General features: G+C 35.8%; 1 protein-coding gene across 1 annotated transcript in view; it reads left to right on the forward strand.

The window, feature by feature from the left end:
* Positions 1–24,436, forward strand: part of AXDND1 (axonemal dynein light chain domain containing 1) — a 65,570-nt gene that overhangs the window by 14,801 nt on the left and 26,333 nt on the right. The window contains exons 10-18 of the mRNA XM_060034769.1: positions 6,914–7,054; positions 7,751–7,855; positions 11,214–11,334; positions 15,252–15,353; positions 16,513–16,676; positions 18,203–18,278; positions 20,522–20,756; positions 21,758–21,959; positions 22,763–22,856. Of these exons, the coding sequence (XP_059890752.1) occupies positions 6,914–7,054; positions 7,751–7,855; positions 11,214–11,334; positions 15,252–15,353; positions 16,513–16,676; positions 18,203–18,278; positions 20,522–20,756; positions 21,758–21,959; positions 22,763–22,856 (1,240 nt within the window). The remainder of the gene's footprint in view (positions 1–6,913; positions 7,055–7,750; positions 7,856–11,213; positions 11,335–15,251; positions 15,354–16,512; positions 16,677–18,202; positions 18,279–20,521; positions 20,757–21,757; positions 21,960–22,762; positions 22,857–24,436) is intronic.

Genomic DNA, 24,436 nt, shown 5'->3' on the forward strand with positions numbered 1-24,436 from the left:
TTATTGCTTGTCTATCCATCTAGCCATGCTTCTGTTTATCCACCAACTTCATGTACTTCAAAGTAAAATGCAGACATCAGTGTATTTCCCTCAGATACTTCAGCGTGTCTGTCATTAATCAGAGTGCATTATTTATTTGCCTTTTTTTCCTTTTTAAGTAAAATTTACATATAATAAAATGAACAAATCTTGTCTGCATTTGTTGACTTTTGACAGATACATACACTTAAATAACCCAAACGCTTATCAAGATATAGGGTATAACGGCCACCTCACAAAGTTCCTTAATGCTTTTTCCCTGGAAATGCCCACCCCTCCTTCTCCAGAAGTTCTGACTTCTTTGAATCTTAGATTAGTTTTGCCTATTTAGGAACTTCATACAAATGGGATCATACAGTATATACTCTTTTATGTAAGGCTTCTTTCACATAGCATGTTTTTGAAATTCATCCACATTGTGCATGTATGGGCAATTTGTTCTTTTTTATTGCTGAGTGGTATTCCATTGTATGAATGGAACAAAACGCAGTTTATCTGTTTTCCTATTGATGGGCACTGTTTCCAGTTTGGGGCTATTATGAATAAAGCTACTGTGAACATTCTTGTAAGAATCTTTCTGTGAACATGTGCTTTCATTTCTTGGGTAAATATGTAGAAATGGGATTGCTAGTTCATAAGTTTGTTTTTTTTAATTTTTTTCAAAGCTTGTTTATTTTTACACAAATTTTAAAGATTACTTTCCATTTACACTTATTCAAAAATATTGGCTATATTCCCCATGTTGTACAAAACATGATAAAGTAAGTTTAAGTTTATCTATTTATTTATTTATTGGCCATGCCTCACGGCATGCAGGAGGATAATCATACTTTTCCCTAAAGTGTTTGTACCATTATATACAGTATATACCATTATATACTCCTGCTAACAGTGTGTGAGAGTTCTGGTTGCTCCATATTTTTGCCAACATTTAGTTATGTAGTTCTTTTTAATTTTGGACATTATGGTGGATGTATAATAGTATGTTATTATGCTTTTAACCTACATTTCCCTGCCAACTCTTTTTTTTTTTCTTTTAAGATTTATTTATTTTTGGCTGTGTCAGGTCTTAGTTGCAGCACGTGGGATCTTTTTGTTGAGGCATGTGGATCTTTTGTTGCAGCACGTGGGCTCTTTGCTCTGATGCGTGGGCTTCTCTCTAGTTGTGACATGCGGGTTTTTTTTTCTTCTCTTCTTTAGTTGTGGTGTGCAGGCTCCAGGGCGGGTGGGCTCTTTAGTGGTGGTGCTTGTCCCAGAACGCATGGACTCTGTAATTTGTGGCATGCAGGCTCTCTAGTTGAGGCACGCAAGCTCAGTAGTTGTGGCACACAGGCTTAGTTGCCCCATGGCATATGGCATCTTAGTTCCCTGACCAGGGATCGAACCCACCTCCCCTGCATTGCAAGGCGGATTCTTTACCACTGGACCATCAGAGAAGTCCCTCCCTGCCAACTTTTGATGTTGAACACTTTTTCATGAGCTTCTTGACCATATATTCTTTTCGTGAAATGTCTGTTCAAATCTTTTGCCTAGTTTTAAATCAGGTTGTTTGTCTTTTTATTATTGAGCTTTAGGAGTTCTTTATACATCTCAGAAACTAGTCTTTTGTTATATATATAATTTTATTTTATATTTACATATATTTTAATGTATTTTAAAACATACATACATTTGACCCTTGAACAATGTGAGTTTAAACTGCATGGGCCTACTTAAGCATGGATTTTTTTTTTTTTCTAATAAATACAGTACTACATGATCCATGGTTGGTTAAATCTGTGGATTTGAAACCTTAGATACAGAGGGCTGACTATGGGACTTGAGCATCATTGGATTTTGGTGTCCACAGTGGATCCTGGAACCAATCCCCCACAGATACCAAGGGATGACTGTCCACAGATTTTTAACTGCAGTGGAGTGGGCACCCCAACCCCTGCAGTGTTCAAGGATTGACTATACTTAATATTTTCACCCAGCTTGTTACTTACCTATTCATTTTTTAAAAAATGTGTTCACCTTACTTTCTTTTAAAAAATAAAAAGTTTAAAAAAAAATAGTTTTAGGACTTCCCTGGTGGTGCAGTGGTTAAGAATCCACCTGCCAATGCAGGGAACACGGGTTTGAGCCCTGGTCCGGGAATATCCCACATGCCATGGAGCAGCTAAGCCCATGCACCACAACTACTGAAGCCTGCACACCTAGAGCCCGTGCTCCTCAACAAGAGATGTCACCATAATGAGGAGCCCATGCACCGCAACCAAGAGTAGCCCCCGCTCGCCGCAACTAGAGAAAGCCCACGTGCAGCAATGAAGACCCAACGCAGCCAAAAATAAATAAATAAATAAAATAAATTTATAAAAAACATAGTTTTAGATGTACAGAAGAACTGAACAGATAATACAGAGAGTGTCCCTATACCCCTCTGTCCTCTGTATACAGTTTCTCTCATTATTAACATCTTGTGTTAATGTAGTATATTTGTTATAAGTAATGAAACAATATATCAATATTATTGACTGAAGTTCATAGTTTACATTAAGGTTTATTCTTTTGTTATACAGTTCTATGGGTTTTGACAAATGCATATTTTTCAACCATAGAAAGGAGTGAAGTACTGATACATGATTTACCATGGATGAACCTTGAAAACATTATGCTAAGTGAAAGAAGCTAGTCACAAAAGATCACATACTGTATGATTCAGTTTATATGAAATGTCCGGAAGAGGCAAATCTAGACAGAAAGTAGATTAGTAGTTGCCAGGAAATGAGAGAAAGAAGAATGGAGAGTGACTGCTAACGGGTACCGTTAAGAGGTGTTTGAGGATGATGAAAATACTCCAGAATTACATAGGTTGAGGGTTTCACAACTTTGTGAATATACTAAACACATTATCATACACTTTTAAAGGGTGAATTTTATGGCATGTAAATTATATCTTAATCAAAATTACGAAGTGTTCCTTAGTAGTCATCTCATCATTGTGATTCCTCATTTACATTGCCGATATTACTTTGTGTATCAAATTTCACATAAGAAAAAATTTAAACACCTCTTTTATATAAGTGTTATCTACCTTCCTATAACTTCTACCTGCTAATCCTAATTTTGTACTCTAAAAATCCTCAAAAGAAGTCCATTCTTCCTTTCACCTTATAGCTCTTTAAATATTTGAAAACAGGCATTTTGTCTTCCTCTTATGCATTCTGTTAAGCTAAACATCCCCAGTTCTTTCAAGTTTTCTTAGTGAAATATACTACACATGGAAAGCACACTAATTTGTCCATGTTGATTTCAAAATATGGTATCAGTCGGTATCACAACATTACAGTATCATACAGAATAGTTTCATGGTCCTAAAAACCCTTGTGCATCACCTATTTATCCCTCCTCCCTTCCCATCCCCCCTCACCCTGAACCCTCAGTAACCACTGGTCTTTCTACTGTCTCTATCCTTTTTCTCTTTTCTAGAACATCATACAGTTGAGGTAATATGTTATGTGGTCTTTCCAGACTGGTTTCTTTACTCTCACTTGAATTTTAATCTGATGAAAAATTTCCTGACCATTATTTTGTGGAATTCATTAAATTCTGGGCATTTAATGCCAGAATATCATTGCTTTGGAACAATGATATGCTTTGGAACAATTTGACTATGATGTGTTTTGGTGTAGTTTTCTTCATGTTTCTTATGCTTGGTATTCATTGAGATTTTTGGATCTGTGAATTTATATTTTTCATCAAATATGGAAATTTTTTGGCTCATTTTTCTTCAAGTATTTTTTCTGCCCTTCCCCTCTTCAGGGGAGTCTATTTACACATATATTAGGCCACTAATAATGAAATTATCCCACAGGTCACTGATGTTTTGAAATCTTTATTTTTTTCTCTTTTACTGTTCATTTTGGATAGCTTCTATTGCTGTATCTTCAATTTCACTGATCTTTTCTTCTGCAGTATCTAATCTGCTTTTAATCCCATCCAGTGGTATTTTCATCTGAGACACTGTAGTTTTCATTTCTAGAAGCTCAGTTAGGGTCTTTTAAAAAATACTATCCATGTCTCCTTAACTTTTTTTTTTTTTTTACATCTTTATTAGAGTATAATTGCTTTACAATGGTGTGTTAGTTTCTGCTTTATAATAAAGTGAATCAGTTATGCTCCTTAACTTTTTGAACATATGGAATATAGTTATGATAACTTTTAATGTCCTTATCTGTTAATTCTAACACTTATGCCATTTCTGGGTCAGTTTTGATTGATTGATTTTTTACTTCATGGTTGTGTTTTCCTACTTCTTTGCATGCTTGGTAATTTTGATTGAACGGCAGACATTGTGAATTTTACCTTATTGGATACTATGTATTTTTGTACTCTTAAAAATATTCTTGAGCTTTATTCTGGGACACAACTGTTACTTGAAAACAGTTTGACCTTTTGGGACCTTTGGGCAGGACCAGAACAGTGCTCAATTTAGGGCTAATTATTCCTGAATACTGAGACTAGACTTTTCTTTGTATTCTATCCACTGCCCCATGAATCATGAATTTTTCCAGTTTGGCTAGGTGGAACAGGCATGATTTTGAGCCATGTGTGAGTGCCAAGCACTCTTACCTTTGATCCTTTCAGATGGTTCTTTCCCTGGTCTCAGAAAGTTTCTTCACATTTATGCCCTGATCATTACTTAGCTGAATACTTGAGGGGGACCCTCTGTAGACCTCCAGAGCTCTCTGTGCAGCTCTTTTCTCCCTGGTAGCTTGTCCTCTGAACTCTAGCCACTTTCATCTTTCTAGACTCTTAGCTCTGTCTCCTTAAATTAGGGAGTCCAGTGGGGTCCTCATGGGTTCCATCTCCTTATTGCATGGCCTGAAAACTCTCTCAGGCCAGCAAGTTGGAGCAATCATAGTGCTTACCTTATTTATTTCTGGTGTCTCAGGAATCACTTTCTTTCATTGCTTGATACCCAGTGTCTCAAAAATTGTTTCACATACTGTGTCTTTTTTTGTTGTTGTCATTGTTATTTTAGGAAGGAGAGTGTATTTGGTTCCTCTGGATTTCTTTTTTTATTTCTTGCACCTATATCTGTACGACAATCCTATGTATAAATTAATGTCCTTCATAAGTTTTGGAGAAGTACCAGTGATGATCTCTTTGATGAATGTCTGTTCTCTATTCTCTCTGTTTTCTCTTTCTGGAACTCTGATTAGACTTATATTAGATCTGCTCATTCTATGCTCTTCGTCTCTTTATCTCTATTTCATAATTTCCACCTCCTTGTCTCTGTGCTGCATTCTGGGTATTTTTTCCAGGACATTAATACTCTCTTTAGCTACATCTATTCTGCTGTAACTCATCTATTGAGTTTTACAGTTTGATAATTACATTTTTCCCCTGAGAGTTCTGTTGGTTTGTGTCCATATCTGTCTCATCATATTTGATAAGTTTTTTGTTGCTTATTCATGTTTAAATTCCATCTTTTATTTCTTAGACATTTCATACATAGTATTGTATTCTAAATCTGATAATTCTAATATATGAAGACCATTGGTATCTAAATCTACTGTGTGTTGTTTCTTCTGCGTCTCATTCATGATGGTTTATTTACATGAGTATTTTCCAGTCTTTGCTTGTGTGACTAATATTTGGCTAATCTTAATCATGAAATCCTCAGGGTATAAATCATGGATGCTTCCTGAAGAGATGATTTGTATTTTTTCTTTTCTGGAATCCTGGCTCCATCCAATAGCCCTACTCCCAGGTTGCCCACTTTGAAGAAAGCCCAAGACTTAGCCTCTGGGACCCAATGTTGGTATTTTTACTGGGCCACCTCTGACCTTGGGTTTTCCTAGTGAATACTGGTTACCACTTCACACTCCATTGTTAGCTTACCGTATTTAGTTTGTTGTTGGTTTTTCATCCCTAGAGACTTCTATTTCTTTCTGTGAGCCCAGTAATGCTTCAAGAAGTATGCTTTATCATGGATATAGTTGTGTTGTAATGGGAGGGCCCTTCAGAATATTTTGTCTCTATATTGCCATGAGGGAGGGTCTTAAAGAAGGTGTTTTAAAATTTGATACGTCCCAATGTATGAGCTGCACATTGAGCTGATAAACTCCCTGTCACTTTAAGTGTTTAAGCAAGGGCTGGATAATTCTTTCTGTCAGTGGGTGAGAGATCAAGCTAAATGATTATTTCAACTCAAAGATATTAAAATTCTAGGGTCTCAGGCTTAGAATACAATACCTAGATCACTTTTAAAATAAATGAAGACTGCTTAGTTATAGTATTTATAATTTATCATCTGTGATCATTTCCAAATATTTTGTTTGGTTTTATTCAGAAGCAAGAGAAATTACTTCTTAGCACTTAAAGACTTCTTTGTCTTTGTTTATTTTTAAACAGTTGGTGTCTTTTTACATTTGAGTCAGTTTGAGAAAGTGGTTTTATTCATGAATTCAACTATTTACAAAAAACAATTTAGAAAAATTCCACTATATTCAAGGCACTCCGTTAGATGTTGTAAATTTGTAAATACGTAAGACATAGTTTTTATCCTGATAGAGTTTATAATTTAGAAGAAGAAATAAAAAAAGTCCTTATTTTGTTTTACATCTCAGACATTATATTCCAAATATTTATGACTCTGATTAAAATTCTCCACAGTTCATTCACTTGGAATGCGCATTCATTCATGAGCATGGCAGGAATTCACAGCCTAGATCCTTTTCTTTTTCTGTCTTTTTCTCCCCACATATCTTTTGTGAGTATCTGTTCGCTGTTTCTTTCCCTAACATTACTTTCTCTCGCACATATTTTCTGGCTTGTTTTTCCTTTTCTTCTGCATGATGTCTTGTTTTCCTTCTTTCTCATACAGAGAGCGGTATGTACAAATGCTTGATCAAATTGCCTGGCATATGACTGACTTCTACAAAGACATGGTAACTCAGCGAGTGATGGACCAGCGCATTTTAGAAGAACTGTACAATTTTAATAATGTTATTGAGGAACTGATCAGGTAAAAACTGTGGTTATCAAAGCCCTGTCTCTAAAGAGAGTAAAAAATACTCAGGGAAAGTAGAATGATTAAAGGTGAGGACTCTCTGATTCTCTTTTCGTGTTTTGCAAGAGAACAGAAAGACCTGGATATAACTGTAGAGACATGGGTTACACAGGTTAACACAAAACTAGCGGTCTGTTGTATGTTTGATAGGGAAAAGACTCTTGTTCTTCCTTCCAAAATAGAGATGCTTATCTTAGCTTGGTTTACAGAGCAGCACCATGATTATGGATGTTAAGGTTCAAATCCCAAAGAGAATAAGCATTATATATAATAGCAATCACATTTAGTGATCAACCAACCTTGTGGCCAGATGATTAGTGACAAGAATGAAGAGGATAGGATAGGCATGTCAGAGGGTAGGACAGAGCAGCCTTAAGGCCTTGCCTGCCAGCATCTGCCTTCACTCCATTCTAGAGAATCCTCCCCATCTTCTTTCTGCCTTTTCTAGCCAGTCTGATTCCATTGCCAAACCTGGTAAGAGTCCACCTGAATGAACACTAGATTTCTTGATTTGGTTTATAAGGTAGAAAAACTAGGAAGAGATGTACACATGATAACTGAGAAGATTCCTGAGTATAAATCTGATTTCCTAGGTAGAAACGTTTTCAAAATCTTCAACTATGAATACAAAATTTGCTTCCTTTATTTCAGGGAGCTGTGTTTGGTTCAGGCACATGATATGAAATTAACAAAGGAAGCAGAGAAGGCCCACAGAGCTTTGGCACAAGCTCTTTTAGACGCTGAAAAGAATGCCAGGTGAGTTACCGAATGTTAGCCATTATGTCATACTTGCTTCACACCTTATTTCAAGAAATAAAAATGTTTAGAAGCATTTGAAGTTTTTTGAATTACAACAGTGCTTAAAGGAGTTAATATATGTTAAAGTTCATTGTATATATTAACTCTTCCACACACTGTTGTAATACACATCTTGTGTCTCCTTGTGTGCGAATTTTCCAGGGGGGTAAACCTAGAAGTGGAATTACCGGGTCATAGGATATGCATAGCCTTGTCTTGCTGGATGTTACCAGATACTCCACAAAGTGGTTGTACCAGTATATCCTCTAATCAGTGTATGAGATTTCCCTTTTGCTCATATCTTTTATTAGTCTGATAGATATGAAAGGTACCTGGTTTTTGTTTGCATTTTCCTAGTTAGTAGTGTGAGTGTAGTTCTTTTTTAGATTTTAGTGACTCTGCTGTGGTCCTAATGTTTTTATTCTATTTCAGGGGTTAGCAGACTTTTTCTGTAAAGGGCCAGATGGTGAGATATGGTTTCTGATGCAACTACTCAATCAACTGTTCCTTTGTAATGTGTGCCACTGTAGTGCAAAAGCAGCCAAGGACAATACCAGAACATGATTGTGTTCCAATAAAACTTTATTTATTGACACTGAAATCTGAATTTATAATATTTCCTTGTGTTACAGAATATTATTCTCCTATTGTTTTTTAACCATTAAAAATATAAATCAAATATATAAAAAATAAAAAAAGTAAAATTCTTAGCTCATGTTCTATATAAAAACAAGTGGTGGGCCAGGTTTGACCCACAGGCTGTAGTTTGCTAACCTCTATTCTATTTCATTTTCATATTCTATTTCGTTTTCTGTTAGAGTTCTGATTACTAGGAAGCTCTTGGGTATGTATCAAAAGATATATATGATTGCATTTAATTTTTATTTAGTTGATTTAAAATATTATTATATTATCATAGAAGCAGTACATGTGCCTTATAAGAAAATTAGAAAACACAGACAAGCAAAAATAAATTAAAAAAAATCACAATTTCGGGACTTCCCTGGTGGTCCAGTGGTTAAGACTTCACTCTCCCAATGCAGGGGACCTGAGTTCAATCCCTAGTGAGGGAACTAGATGCTGCATGCTGCAACTAAAGATCCTGCATGCCTCAATGAAGATCCCACACGCGACAATGAAGATCCCATGTGCCACAACTGAGACCCGATGCAGCTAAAAATAAAATAAAATAAAAAAATTAAAAAAAATAAATCTTTAAAAAATAAATAAATTAGAATTTCTTCTGTGCTAATGTCGATTATCAGAACAAAACATCTAAAATCAGAGAGAAGGGGAAGAAAAGAGAGAAAAAAAAATCTCATTTTCTTTAAACATTGATGGTTCTGAAGTAGGATGGTTCATTTTGTGTGTGTGTGATTAGATATTGTAGGTAATATTTTTTTCTTATAGTGACTAATTATTTTGTTGAAAATTTGGAAAATACAGAAACACATAAATAAGAAAATTAAAAACATTCACAATTCTCTTAAAGTTAACTACTATTAATATTTCAATATATTTTTCTTTTTTCTATATATTTTTTATAAAAATGATATAAACTGAATATGTACTATTGTCATTTGGGTTTTCTTGTTTTATGTTGTACACAAAAATTTTTCCTATGTACCAGAGTATTAAGAACATGACCTTTATTTTTTATTTATTTTTTAAATTAATTAAGTAATTATTTTTGGCTGCGTTGGGTCTTCATTGCTGCGCACGGGCTTTCTCTAGTTGCGGTGAGCCGGGGCTACTCTTTGTTGAGATGCGCAGGCTTCTCACTGCGGTGGCTTTTCTTGTTGTGGAGCATGGGCTCTAGGAGTGCAGGCTTCAGTAGTTGTGGCACGTGGGCTCTAGAGCGTATGCTCAGTAGTTGTGGCTCATGGGCTTAGTTGCTCCGTGGCATGTGGGATCTTCCTGGACCAGGGCTCGAACCCATGTTCCCTGCATTGGCAGGCAGATTCTTAACCACTGCGCCACCAGGGAAGTCCTAAGAACATGATCTTTAATTAGCTACAGAGTATTTTCATCATAGAGCTGCATTATATATTTTATTTGGCCAGTCCCTTGTTGTTGGACATTAAGGTTGTTTCTGAATTTTTTCTTTGACTGTTATAAATAAGACTCATTCACATATACACTACCAAATGTAAAATGGGTGGCTAGTGGGAAGCTGCTGCATAGCACAGGGAGATCAGCTTGATGCTTTGTGACAACCTAGAGGGGTGGGATAGGGAGGGTGGGAGGGAGGCTCAAGAGGGAGGGGATATGGGGATATATGTATACATATAGCTGATTTAGTTTGTTGTACAGCAGAAACTAACATTGTAAAGCAATTATACGCCAATAAAGATATTTTAAAAAAAGATAAATAAGGGTCATTAATTCCCTTTTTAAAATTGAGGTCTTTTAGATAGTAAAGTGCATAACTCTTAAGGTTATTGCTTGTTGAATTTTTATATGTACATTCATCTGTGTGCCACCTACAGTGATTAATTTTTTCTCAGTTTGAACAAGTGGATGCCTCCAAATAGAAGGAGGCTTTAGGAACTGATGTTGGCGATTAATGGCTTTCAACAAAATTAGAAGAATTTTGTGTCACTGACCTTTTATTCTTACAGAAAAATTAATGTTCCTTAGGAGGAAGTGTTTTCAAAAGGTTTGTGAAAGGCTACCAGTCACTTTCTAACTTCTGTGTTTGTATTTAACCTCAGAAGGGATTTTAATTCTAAAAGAAGCTTCAGTGTAAGTTAGAAGGAAAAGGTATGTTCTGGTAAACAAGAAGAAAAAAGATTTAAGAAAAATGTACTTAATTATACTTAAGCTTTTGGTTGATTGGTGGAGAATTTCTTTAAATCTTATACTAATTATATATAATTTTAAAATGTAGCTCACAATTATTGGGCTTTGTGCACTTGTCTCTTCTTAATAAAGAATCCTAAATTCTGTGAGGAAAAAAAAAGAAAAACAGCTATATTACTACTACTTGTATTCAGAATTTTTCATTAGATATAGTGTTGTTATACCACTGGAGTACCATGGTGTGAAAATTCTAGTGAATCAAGAAGAATATGATGAAAAGTGTTTAGAGCAGGAACAATACATTGAACATTTTACTTTAGGACCTTTGTAAGATTTATTCATGAAATGTGAGTATTTTTTCTTCTATTTCAGTGTATATTAGTGTTACTAATATATCCAGAAGTTATACCATAATTACCTTGTGATGAGTTTTAAAGGCACAAACTGCCTACTTTAGAACAAAATTATTTTTTAAATATGTATTTATATAGCTGTTTTTAAATTTTTCTTTTAGAATTGTAGAAGAATATCATGAGTTATATACGTTACAAAGAGGAAGGATGGAGAGTGATATTAAACAGTTAATGGCAGAAAGAGATATCTGGAGCTCAGCCACATATGAATTGTCTGTAAAGGTTGGTTCATCTGAAATCGTAACTTATTTTTTGGCTGGATAAAGTTTCATTTTACAGTTTCAATAATCTAGACAAAATTTTTATTTATTTATTTTAATTTTTTTTTTACTTTTTTTTTGGTTGCATTGGATCTTCAATGCTGCATGTGGGCTTTCTCTAGTTGCAGTGAGTGGGGGCTACTCTTCGTTGCAGTGTGCGGGCTTCTCATTGTGGTGGCTTCTCTTGTTGTGGAGCATGGGCTCTAGGTGTGTGGGCTTCAGTAGTTGCAGCACGTGGGCTCAGTAGTTGCATCATGCGGACCCTAGAGTGCATAGGCTTCAGTAGTTGTGGTGCATGGGCTTAATTGCTTTGCAGCATGTGGGGTCTTCCCGGACCAGGGCTTGAACCCATGTCTCCTCCATTGGCAGGCAGATTCTTTACCACTGCGCCACCAGGGAAGTTCCCAAAATTTTATTTTATTTTTAAATTTTTATTGAAGTACAGTTGATTTACAATGTTGTGTTTAATATCTGCTGTACAGCAAAGTGACTTAGTTATACATATATATACATTGTTTTTCATATTTTCCATTGTGGTTTATCAGAGGATATTGAATATAGTTCCCTGTGCTATACAGTAGGACCTTGTTGTTTATTTGTCCTATATATAATAGCTTGCATCTGCTAATCCCAAACTCCCAATCATTCCCTCCCCGACCCCCCTTACCCTTTGGCAACCACAAGTCTGTTCTCTATATCTGTGAGTCTGTTTTTGTTTTGTAGATATGTTCATTTTTGTCATGTTTTAGATTCCACATGTAAGTGATATCATGCGGTATTTGTCTTTGTTTCTGACTTACTTCACTTAGTATGATAATCTCTAGGTCCATCCATGTTGCTGCAAATGGCATTATTTCATTCTTTTTAATGGCTGAGTAATATTTCATTGTATGTGTGTATATATGTATATCTATCTTAAAAAATTTTTTTTAATTTTTTTAATTAATTTTTTATTAGCATATAGTTGATTTACAATGTTGTATTAGTTTCTGCTGTACAGCAAAGTGAATCAGTTATACATATATCCACTCTTTTTTAGATTCTGTTCCCATATAGGTCATTACAGAGTACTGAGTAGAGTTTCCTGTGCTATATAGTAGGTTCTTATTCATTATCTGTTTTATATATAGTAGTGTGTATATGTCAATCCCAATCCCCCAATTTGTCCTTCCCACCCCTTCTTTCCCCCTTGGTAACCATGTTTGTTTTCTACATCTTTGACTCTATTTCTGTTTTGTAAATAGGTTCATTTGTACTTTTTTTTTTAGATTCCACATGTAAGTGATGTCATATGATGTTTGTCTTTCTCTGTCTGACTTACTTCACATGGTCTCTAGGTCCATCCATGTTGCTGCAAATGGCATTATTTTGTTCTTTTTAATGGCTGAGTAATATTCCACTGTGTGTGTGTGTGTGTGTACCACACCTTCTGTATCCATTCATCTGCTTATGGACATTTAGGTTGTTTCCATGTAGACAAGATTTAAAAAAATGAAGTATATGTGTATATATATATATATATATATATATATATATATTTTTTTTTTTTTTTTTTTTTTTTTTTTTTTTTGCGGTACGCGGGCCTCTCACTGTTACGGCGTCTCCCGTTGCGGAGCACAGGCTCCGGACACACAGGCTCAGTGGCCATGGCTCACGGGCCCAGCCGCTCCACAGCATGTGGCATCTTCCCAGACCGGGGCACGAACCCGTGTCCCCTGCATCGGCAGGCGGACTCTCAACCACTGCGCCACCAGGGAAGCCCAAAGATGTATATTTAATTGATGAATAATGCAGCTATTCTATTATGGGCCTTGAAAAGGAAAAGTTACATTGTTTTCTTTTGTTTATTCTCTATTGGATAGCTGGCTATTGTCCAATTAAGGGCTCTTTTTTCCACCAGAACCTATGAGTATGAGCCAGAATTCTATTTCTGTTGTTTGTGAACATGTTAAAACTTTCAACTTTAATTATACACTAATAAACTAGGGAAAGTGGTTCTTATTTTTTTTACATAATGTAACTGTATTACGATCACTTGATAACTCGCTTTGGTTCTATTACCTTGGTACCCAAGATGACAACTGACTTGAAATATGGCAGCCTGTGGACAATTATAGTGATGCTTTAGGAAAGTAGTAATGTCCCACAATACAGTGTTCTATTTTTCTAAAATGTTTGCTGGTTGGTTGCCTAATTTCACATCTGGAAATTATAATATTAACAATAAATTATGACCCTCAACAGATTCAAATTTTTATACCATTTTCCTCTTTAATAGTCAGACCTCATCTACGACACAGATGTTCCATTCTGATGCAGAACTTTAAAAGGGACATTGACATGTCCAGAGAAAACAACTGTGAAAGTAAATATATAACATAAGAAACAAACCTGGAAAAGAAACAGACTCACAGATACAGAAAACGAACTAGTAGTTACCAGTGGGGAGAGGGGAAGGGGGCGGGGCAAGATAGGGTAGAGGATTGAGGTACAAACTACTATGTATAAAATAAATAAGCTACAAGGATACATTGTACAGTACAGAGAATATAGCCAATATTTTATAATAACTATAAGTGGAATATAACCTTTAAAAACTGTCACTATGTTGTACACCTGAAACTTATATAATATTGTACATCAACTATACCTCAGTTTAAAAGAAAAAAGAAACAAATCTGGGAGCTAGCATGTTCAGTAGGAGAAAAAAAGATGACAAGTGAGTTCCCTCACTCTAGAAGTATTCAAACAGTAGAGAACTAACTGACCAGTGGTAAGAGATTTCTGTAGAAGAATACCTTGAATTAATGGGGCTTTGTGTTGGATCATCCCTAATAGGAAATAACAGCTATAATGTCAACTCCCTGAAAATAAGGACTTTGTTCACCGATATGTGCACAGTGTCTTGAACAGTCAGTCATTCACTGAATGACTATATAATTGATTCAGTATATCAGTGGTTCTCAAAGTATGGTCCATGGACCTCCTTGAAGGTCCATAAAACCCTTCATGAGGTGAAAACTAGTGTCATTGTAACACTGAGTTATCTTCTGCCTTTTTCATTCTCATTCTGATATGATTTTTCTTGAAGCTACATGGTATGGGATATTGCAACAGATTGAATTCAAAAGCAAATGAAAATCCAGCTCTATTCTATTAAAGCAAACATTAAAGAGATTTGTAAAAATGTGAAACTGCGTGTACTTTTCACTATTTGTTTTGTTTTAGAAAATGTAGTTATTTTTCAGAAAAACTATGTTAAATATATAATGAGCTTATTAATGTTTAAGTGAATTAACAAATACATATTTTAAATAATTTCAGTTTTCCAATGCAATAAATAACAATAGATATAATCCATATAAACAAAAGCTCTTCGGAGTTCTCAATAATTTTTAAGAGTATAAAGGGGTTTTGAGATAAAATTGAGAACCTCTGCTATATACTTTGTTCAATTTGGTTCCAGTTCAGTAGTTTTAGAAAACATGAATTTATGATTCAAGTTAGTTCATGATTTTTTTGTTTTGTTTTGTTTTTTGTTTTTTTGTGGTACGTGGGCCTCTCACTGTTGTGGCCCCTCCCATTGCGGAGCACAGGCTCCGGATGCGCAGGCTCAGCGGCCATGGCTCACGGGCCCAGCCGCTCTGCAGCATGTGGGATCTTCCCAGACTGGGATACGAACCCGTGTCCCCTGCATCGGCAGGCGGACTCTCAACCACTGCGCCACCAGGGAAGCCCCTAGTTCATGATTTAAATAAGAAATTGTTATTGAATTAATGATTCAGTGAAAAATTGGTGTGTGATATTGGTTTGGGTTTAATAAATTACAATGGTTTGTTAATGTTTTAGATTCCTAATTTTAGTACTTTCTAAAAATAGGTAATTGAAAGAAATAAAGTCATGTTGGCTAAAAGACTTTACCTCAATGAAAAAGGCTGGAATAAATATACTAAGCATTTCATCATACTGCTGTCAACTAAGGTAAAGCTCAATTCACTTAAGTCATGGGAAAAGAGACTTCAACTGTTGAGGGTTGAAACTACAAGAAGCCTTTGTTAATTTATAGATTTTTAAAAATTTTAATTAATTTATTTACTTTTGGCTGTGTTGGGTCTTCATTGCTGTGCACAGGCTTTCTCTAGCTGTGGCCAGCAGGGGCTACTCTTCTTTGCCGTGTGTGGACTTCTCACTGCGGTGGCTTCTCTTGTTGTGGAGCATGGGCTCTGGAGCACAGGCTCAGTAGTTGTGGCGCACGGGCTTAGTTGCTCTGCGGCATGTGGGATCTTCCCCCCCGCCGAACCCGTGTCCCCTGCATTGACAGGTGGATTCTTAACCACTGCGCCACCAGGGAAGTCCCTAATTTATAGACTAAATTTTACATATAGTTTTATATTTGTACTTTATTGGGGGCAAAATGAAAAATCTAAGGAAAAGTGAATAAAGGCCCTTCTTTACATTTGTCTGTAATAATTAGAGCAATTTAAGCAATTTGTCTAAGTTAATAACACTGCAGATGTTACTTATAGAGTTATAGTGCTTAAGCAAAAATGTAACTGTGTTCATTGAAATAATTGCATTATTGATGCATTCTGTGCAATATTATGGGACAATTCAATGAGCACACTAGGTTGAAAAGGAAGGAAGTGGCATTTAGTATGTTTCTAGAGCCAAACCATTTACACTACTCATTTCATTTAATTCTTGTAACAGTCCTGTGAGATATATATTAGAGTCTTTATTTTATAGATAAGAAAAATTAATTTCAAGTTAAATAATATCCCCCAACATTATACAGCCAGTCAATGGCTAGGATTTACATTTGGTTCTGTCTGGCTTTGAATTTCCTGTTCTTTCCAATGTACTGCACTGCCTGCCAAATCCTATGAGGAAACTGGGCTCATGTTGCAAAGGAAAAAAATCTTGTTCCTAATGCTTTTTTTATTGTGGAAAAATTCACCACCAAAGGGACTGTGTAATAGTGTCACTGATATTTTGAAAAAGGAATATCTTTTCAATTTTTGGATCCATTTCCTACATATGACTCTAGTATTGCAATATTAATAATGGCCTGGTGTACGCTAATAAGTATTTGTTACATGAATAAATGAATAAGTGGTTTAATTCCATGCATTTTATCTAGGACACTGCAGACGTTGCACTGTTGCAGAAGTTGACGGAGAAATGGAGAAACTTACTGAATAAATTTAAACAGGAAGTGGAAGAAAATGAAGAGTCTACAAGAGAAAAATTGCAAAGTGTTAAGGATGGCCTTGTCAAATGGCAGCAGTTCTTCAGAAATAATACGTGGGTCTCCAAGAATCTTGTTTTTCTGATTATATGACGTCATGTTTGATAACTCAGTCCAATTCTTCCTCTCTTTTTATCTTGTTTCTCTTTTACCTTGTAATTACTCTAACATTGATTTTGGTGAGGTAACCAGCTGCCCTTACACGGGCACAATCCTGCTAGGAGCTTGAATGGTCTTGCAGTTTCTGGTGCAAATCATCTCTGATCATCTTGATCCCTGTACCCAACTGCTGCTGCTTCCACTTAAGTCCAACTCTTTCTTTTCTTCTCTTTACTCTCTTTTTAAAATCAAGTCAACTTATGTCATTACTCTTGGCAGACTTGAATATCTGGATCCATCTGCAAATTCTGTAGCATAGTGTATGTGCCGAGAAGTGGAATCAATGACTGGCAGTTATAAGGAGGGTGATTCTGATTGGATATCATATCTTGTAACAATTAGAGAAATTTGATAATGGAAGAAGCTGCCTTCCTTTGTTAATTAACAAAGTAGTTTATTGGAGGCTGGATGACTACATCACAGCCAAGGTTAGTGGGAATCCGTACTTTGAATGCAGGCTGGACTCAGTGATTTCTAAAGTTTTGTTTTTTTTTTTTAACTTTAAGATGCTTTGTCTGTTGAGGAAACACATTTAGGTACCATTTCCATTTCGAATTGAGAAGAGCGGTTTCAGTTTTTCATATCCTCTAAGACAGCTGTCTGCAACCTTTTTGGCACCAGGGACCAGTTTCATGGAAGACAGTTTTTCCACGGACTGGTTGGGAGGGATGATTTCGGGATGATTCAAGAGCATTACATTTATTGTGCACTTTATTTCTATTATTATTACATCCGCTCCAGCTGAGATCATCAGGTATTAGATCCTGGAGGCTGGGATTTAAACCCAACCTGCCTGGATCGAAACCTGCTCTAAGAGGTTTCCCAGTGAGTAGATTTGGAAGTTGTGGAAGCTGAAGCTGGTACATATCCAAGCTGGTTGCTGCTGCCATTGTCCGCTTCTACTGTGTGTTGACGTTCAGCTGGGAGAGGAGCACAGGTGGCAGTGGTTCCCTTCTCCCTTTCTCCTCAGGAACTTCTTTATCAAGAGCTTTCTCCTTGTGAGGCTTCAAAAGATGTTAAAGGAAACTCTTAACAGAAGTTGGGGCTCCTGACCTAAATGTTGAGTTTTAATTGTTCTTTAGGCTTCCTTTCTATTTTTATATTGTTTTGGCTGCTGTGTTCAGCAGGAATCATTCTTATGATGACCTAATTTTGGGTGCTGAGGACCCAGAGACCACTCTTTAATACTGTCATGGCCTCTGACCCTGTAAGTTGCTTACTCAGGTCTGATTAGTGTCTGAATTTATATTTATATTTGTAAATTTAAAAATAAATGCCTATGAGGGAGAGGCTGAACCTGAAAGGCATTTGGGAAAATCATCAGGGAGAAACATTATTAATTGTTATAAATGTGTGGGTTCATGATTTTCTTTGTTTATATATTGTTATGAGACCATGCTCTTGCTCTTTTTCCTTCTTTCAGTGGAAAAGGCATTCTATCCCCTAGTAAAGAAAATAGATTTGAATCAGTTGTTCAAGACTTCAAGCAGTGGCAAAAGGTAAGACTTTCTAGTAAACAGCTTGGTAATCAAAATGCTGTTTGTAAACTTGTCACTCTTCACCTACAACTGGGTCACATCTCATCCTTTAAAAATGCCGTACTAGGTTTTACGAAAGATAAGGAAAGCATCAAGACTACAGGGGCTTTTAAAAATACTCTTAAAGATTCTATTTTCTGTTCTATTTTAGATTTTCGAGTCAAAGTTAGGCTGCCAGAAAAAAATTGGGAAAAGACACTTGGGTGGCAGTTAGGGTAGTTCTGATTCTCTCATCTAATTGTCGGACATAAGTAACATCTGTGCCTCTCATGTACCTGGCTTTTTTCTTTCTTTTTTTTAAATAAATTTATTTATTTATTTATTTATTTTTGGCTGCTTTGGGTCTTCGTTGCTGCATGCAGGCTTTCTCTAGTTGTGGCGAGCGGGGGTTACTCTTCATTGTGGTGCATGGGCTTCTCATTGCGGTGGCTTCACTTGTTGTGGAGCACGGGCTCTAGGCACAAGGGCTTAAGTAGTAGTGGCCCGCGGGCTCTAGAGCACAGGCTCAGGAGTTGTGGCACATGGGCTTAGTTGCTCCGTGGCATGTGGGATCTTCCCGGACCAGGGATCGAACCCGTGACCCATGCATTGTCAGGCAGATTCCCAGCCATCAGGGAAGTCCCTACCTGGCTTTTTTCTTTAGGACAAATTGGACTTTTAAAATTAATAACATCTTTTAAAAAAATTGTGGTAAAATATACATAACATAAAATTTATCATTTTAATCATTTTTAAGAGTACAGTTCAGTGGCATTAAGTACATTCACATTGTTGTGCAACCATCACCACCATTCATGTCCAGAACTTTTTTATCTTCCTGAACTGAAACTCTACCCATTAAACAAACAATAACTCCCCATTTCCTCCTCCTCCCAGCCCCTGGCAACCACGATTCTACTTTCTGTCTTTATAAATTTGACTACTCCAGGCAACCTCATATGAATGAAATCATACAGAATTAGTCCTTTTGTGACTGACTTATTCCCTTCAGCATAATATCCATAAGGTTCATCCATGTTGCAGCATATATCGGAATTTCCTTCCTTCTTAAGGTAGAATCATATCCCATTGTATGTATATATCACACTTTGTTTATTAATAACATCTTTTTAAAAGGGTTCAAACTTTGAAAATAGGTTTCATTAATCAAATTACTATCATGTCATAGTAGTCTGACAAGGGAAAATATATGATACTGAAATCCTCCAATGTGAACATCAAACTCATGACCTAATGAAATCACATCCAGATCCCAGGAAACCATTTTCTTTTCTTTTGGAATGATTTGAGCAGAATATTCTAAGAATTGAAGATGTTTGTTGTCATATATAAAACATAGCTAGTTTAGTGACTTTTTTTTTTTTTACTGTTTATCTGTTTGACATTGCATAGATAAAATTGAAAAAAATCATGCTTCTTTTTTTAGTAGGAATAATAATAATTCTCATTCATTAACTTGTCAGGCTGAAGGTGCTTTCCACATGTTGCTTTACATATTCTTCATAGCATCCACATGAGGCAGGTTTTATAGTCCCCATCTCACAGATGTGGAAATTGAGGGTTAGAAATGTTAACTTGCCTTAGTTATCTGTAAATGGTAAATGGCTGAGTCAGAATTTGAGTCCATGTCTCTCCAATTCCAAAATTCTTACCCTTAATTGCTCTGCTACAGTGCTTCCCTATACTGATTACTGATAAGTGTGGGTGATTTGTTTCCATTATCTGAGTCATAAATAATGGCAGTCTTTATATATAGGTTGCCCTTTATTTTTTCCACAAATATTTATTGATATGTCAGATATAGCACTTGGGCTTGGGATTAAAAAGATAAATGAAAACCTATACATTCTATGAACTTTCCCAGTTTAGTGGGGATCATGTAAACAGAAATATTACATCCTTACCAAAGCAAATAGTAATTAAAAATGCTCAGCTCTGTGAGACTTAATTGCCTATCACTAATTCTTTTACCTATATAGGATTTAATATAATTATTTTCATCCCTGGTAAACTATGGGTTATCTTACAGAGTATCAAAATTGATTAAATTTAACTTTGAAAATAAAATATATGTCATATGAAGAAATGGTATGACAAATAATAATAAGATATGTAATTCCAAAATATTTAGGAGTCACCTGAGTAGACTTTGATGAAATCAGTGAATAATGTGCTTATTTCTTCATCCCCCTTTCACTCTCTAGATGTTGACTGAAGAAAAAGACAAATTTTCTGGGGATCTTCTAATGTCAAAATATGATTGTCTCAAGATAATTAAACATTTACAGGAAAGCTGGGCAGATATTGGGCTTGGGATATTTAGTCGCCATAAAAGTATGGAGGGAAAGTTACCACCAGAGCAGAAGCACATGGAGGAAATTGTGAAAAGTACAGGAAGACTCTACAGAGAATTTGAAATAAGAATAAATGGGGATAATGGTAAGGAAAAAAAAACAATGATAATGATAATGAGATGGCTTGACAATAGAAAGCATTTTAATAGTAATTATTATTTTCAATACAATTAATATTAAAAACAAAATAATACATATAGTTTTTAAAATCAAGGAAAATAAAGCATGGAGCATCACTTTATTGAGATATAAGTCATATACAGTACAATTCATCTATTTATACAGTTCGATGATTTTTAGTATATTCACAGACATATGCAACCAGGTGGTAAATGATTTAAAATAAAAGAGGAGGTCAAAATGATGAATGAGAGTGAAATTAACAAATCATTTTGAATACTCCTGAAAGACTGAAGTTTACTGATGAAGGTAGTGAGAATATTTTCATCAAGGACAAGAAAAAGTTTGTTTTTAAATTATTTCTCTTTATATATCTCTGAGATGGGAGCATTTTCATTTCTTACTTTGCAAATGAGTTTAGACAAAAGTATAGAGAGGGTATTTTGCCATGATCTCACAGTGAATCAGTCAAAAATTAGAATCCAAACTTGATAGTTATTCAGACCAAAACTATAAACTTCATGTAAACCTGAACAATGACCGAAAAAATGACTCAAGAACTATATCTGTTCTAGTTTCTGTTATTAACTATCTTATAATCATGAAGAAGCTGTTTTTCATCATTGTCTTCTTAACAGGATAACTCAGTGAATTAATACCTTTAACAGAAACTGCAGTTCATGGTTTCTGGGTTTAATGCATTTCATTCTCAGCTGAGAGGAGAAGACAGAGTAAAAACTGTTATCAACGAAATAGTCCATCAGTCAGAAAAGCACTGATTACATAGTTTTTATTCACTAAATATTTATTTAGGAACTACTCTTTGCAAGATTCTCTGCTAGGCAAGCTGTAGGATAATAAGAAAATGGAAAAAGATATGCCCCTGCCCATGAGTATTTCATAATTTATTATTGATAGTAGACTTACAAATACTTCTAAAAGTTAATGCTTTTCTCACTTTTCCAGGTATCTCTAAAATTCTTCCAAGTTTGGTTAGTTCTCTTGAATTCTGTTCTTTCAAGTTGAAAAGGCTGCTGGAGTTTCCTGAACTGCTTCTTGAAGAATGGGAGGGACTTAATGAAAAAATTAATGAAATGAAATCTCAGTTGGATGCATCGTTAAACGTTATTGGTACTGTTCCGCAGTACAGAGATGTGGATTCTGGCTCGTAAGTTCCCATAGCTCTCTGCTGGGTAGAAGGGAATCCCCACGTCTCAACTGCATTTTCTCAGTACTTCGCCTCAGCAATGGGTATTTGGGGTCAGATAAAAAACTCTGACATCCTCTTCCTCCAAGTAAGAAAGCCATCTGACTGGGAGCTGGAGGGTGAGGGAGTCCTGGGTTCTTAACTACAGCAGTCTAGGGTGGAGTTTCTGCCTCCCTGAGCTGAAAAGGGGAAGAGCGAGAGTAGTTTCGGTTCAAATACCATAGACTCTTGCCTTTCCTACTGAATCTTCATAAATTGTCTTGAATATAAGTTTCTTCAGTTGCTGTTTGTCCTTAGAACCATTTCCAGAAGCTTTCAATGGTTTTTGTTTTGTTTTAGTAATTTTCACTAATTTCACTGGAGAGCGGGTCACCTTTTCTCCTCCCACTGTCATGTTGGAAGTTGATCTCTTGAGAGGATTTTAAAACTCATTCTTCTCATTTTGTGGCCTCAGTGGTCTAGAAGTAAATGTAAAGGGAGTGAGTGTAATAAGTCTTTACAGTAGAGGTCTAACACTGAAAGTAAGGTCTGCATTGTCCAGAGTGCATTACACCTAACCCTCGTGAGGTTAGGAAGGCTGTCAGTGAGTAGCCATTCTACAAGATAATTCAGGGATTTGATTCACCTTTCTCTGAGCTCTCAAACAGTTGTACACACTGAAGTTTACTAGCCCCAGCCAAATAAAACCCTTTCTTTTATCCAATAGTTACTTTCATACTCTTAAGTAAGTCACTTATCTTTATTTTACTTGCTTTTTCCTTCAGGGTACTCCAAGCACATATATTTAACATGATTCAGCAATGGCTTTTGAAGATAGGCAATGAAGTTAACAATGGTAACATGGAACTTCAGCGCCAAGTATGTACTTGTAGGAATTTGTTAGATTATTTTTTGCCTTGGCTGGGAGTTTTCTTCAAGGAAAAACCAAGTCATGCCTATCCAATTGAAGCAGGAGGTTGGGAGGGAAAAATGGGAACTTATATAATATAATTACTGAAATGATTTTCAGTGGATTTTTTTAATGAATTTATTCATTTTATTTATTTATTTTTGGCTGCGTTGGGTCTTTGTTGCTATGCGCAGGCTTTCTCTAGTTGTGGTGAGCGGGGGCTACTCTCCCCTGTGTGGGCTTCTCACTGCCGTGGCCTCTCCTGCTGTGGAGCACAGGCTCCAGGCATGCAGGCTTCAGCAGTTGTGGCACGCAGGCTCACTAGTTGTGGCACATGGGCCCAGTCGCTCCGCAGTACGTGGGATCTTCCCGGACCAGGGCTCGAACCTGTGTCTCCTACATTGGCAGGCAGATTCTCAACCACTGCACCACCAGGGAAACCTCAGTGGATTTTTAACTGCAGTATGTTCCTGCCTTTGGAATGAAGCTTCACAGATGATCAAAAGTTTTTGAGATCTAATTATTATCTTTACTCTTTACTCGGTATACCAAAAAAATTTTCCCTCAATAGCATTAATCATTTTAAGAATTTATGTTGGTGCCCTTGACTGGCTGAAGGAATGACAGAAACATGTTTCTAAGAAGAAAGACAAGATGCTACAATACTACTGGTCTACAGTTATTTGAACAAATAGGGAATTGTCCTGCAATTCTGAAGAACTAAACCTGTGGAATTCTTAACTAGCACATCATGAAATAATAATTTCCAAAGGATGTCTTAGTTTTTTACGTTTACTTCCACTTCCTAGTCTTAATTATAATCTAAATTTATACAGGAATCTCTTATTATAAGTAAACTTAATATGCAAATATTTGACCTTACAAAATTGATAAAATGAATTTAATTAATTTTAATATTGCTTAAATTGGGAATTTGAAAGGCAGAGATCAGCATGTTGTATGGGAATACTACTTATGAAGCATTATATCACAGTCTATGAGCATGTTGTGAACATAGAGACATCAAGAGTTGAGGAGCAAATATGTTAAGACTGGAAGTATGGATCCAGGGGATCCCCAGGCTTGGGAGAAATTTCTATGACTTAGAACACAACCAAAATTAAGAAGAAAAAGGGTAGGAGAGTGCCTCTCACATAGTGGAACTCAATAAATATTTCTCGAATGAAGTAACAAAGAACATTCCAGCATTGTTGATGTTTTATGGTGTTGCTACATTAACCCCTTCTTTGGTAAGTTTACCATTGGATACTCAGCTAACCATTGGGGATTATCTCCGGGGAATCATATTCTCAATTTTTAATATTGTGGAATTCAATTTTTATAATATAGAATTATTTAGAAAGTACCTTTATATACTTCTCATTTTTATATTTTATATACTTCCGTATTTTAACACTACAGCATTATAATATAGTTAAACTGCCTAGAAAACTTGCAAGATTATACATTCCTTGAGGAACTGTGTGTATCCATATTAACTGGTATAAGTATTTAAAAATGGAAAAGTTTATCTTTTTTTAACCCACCA

This window comes from Delphinus delphis, chromosome 1, assembly GCF_949987515.2.
Source record: "Delphinus delphis chromosome 1, mDelDel1.2, whole genome shotgun sequence".
In the NCBI taxonomy this organism is placed as follows: domain Eukaryota; kingdom Metazoa; phylum Chordata; class Mammalia; order Artiodactyla; family Delphinidae; genus Delphinus; species Delphinus delphis.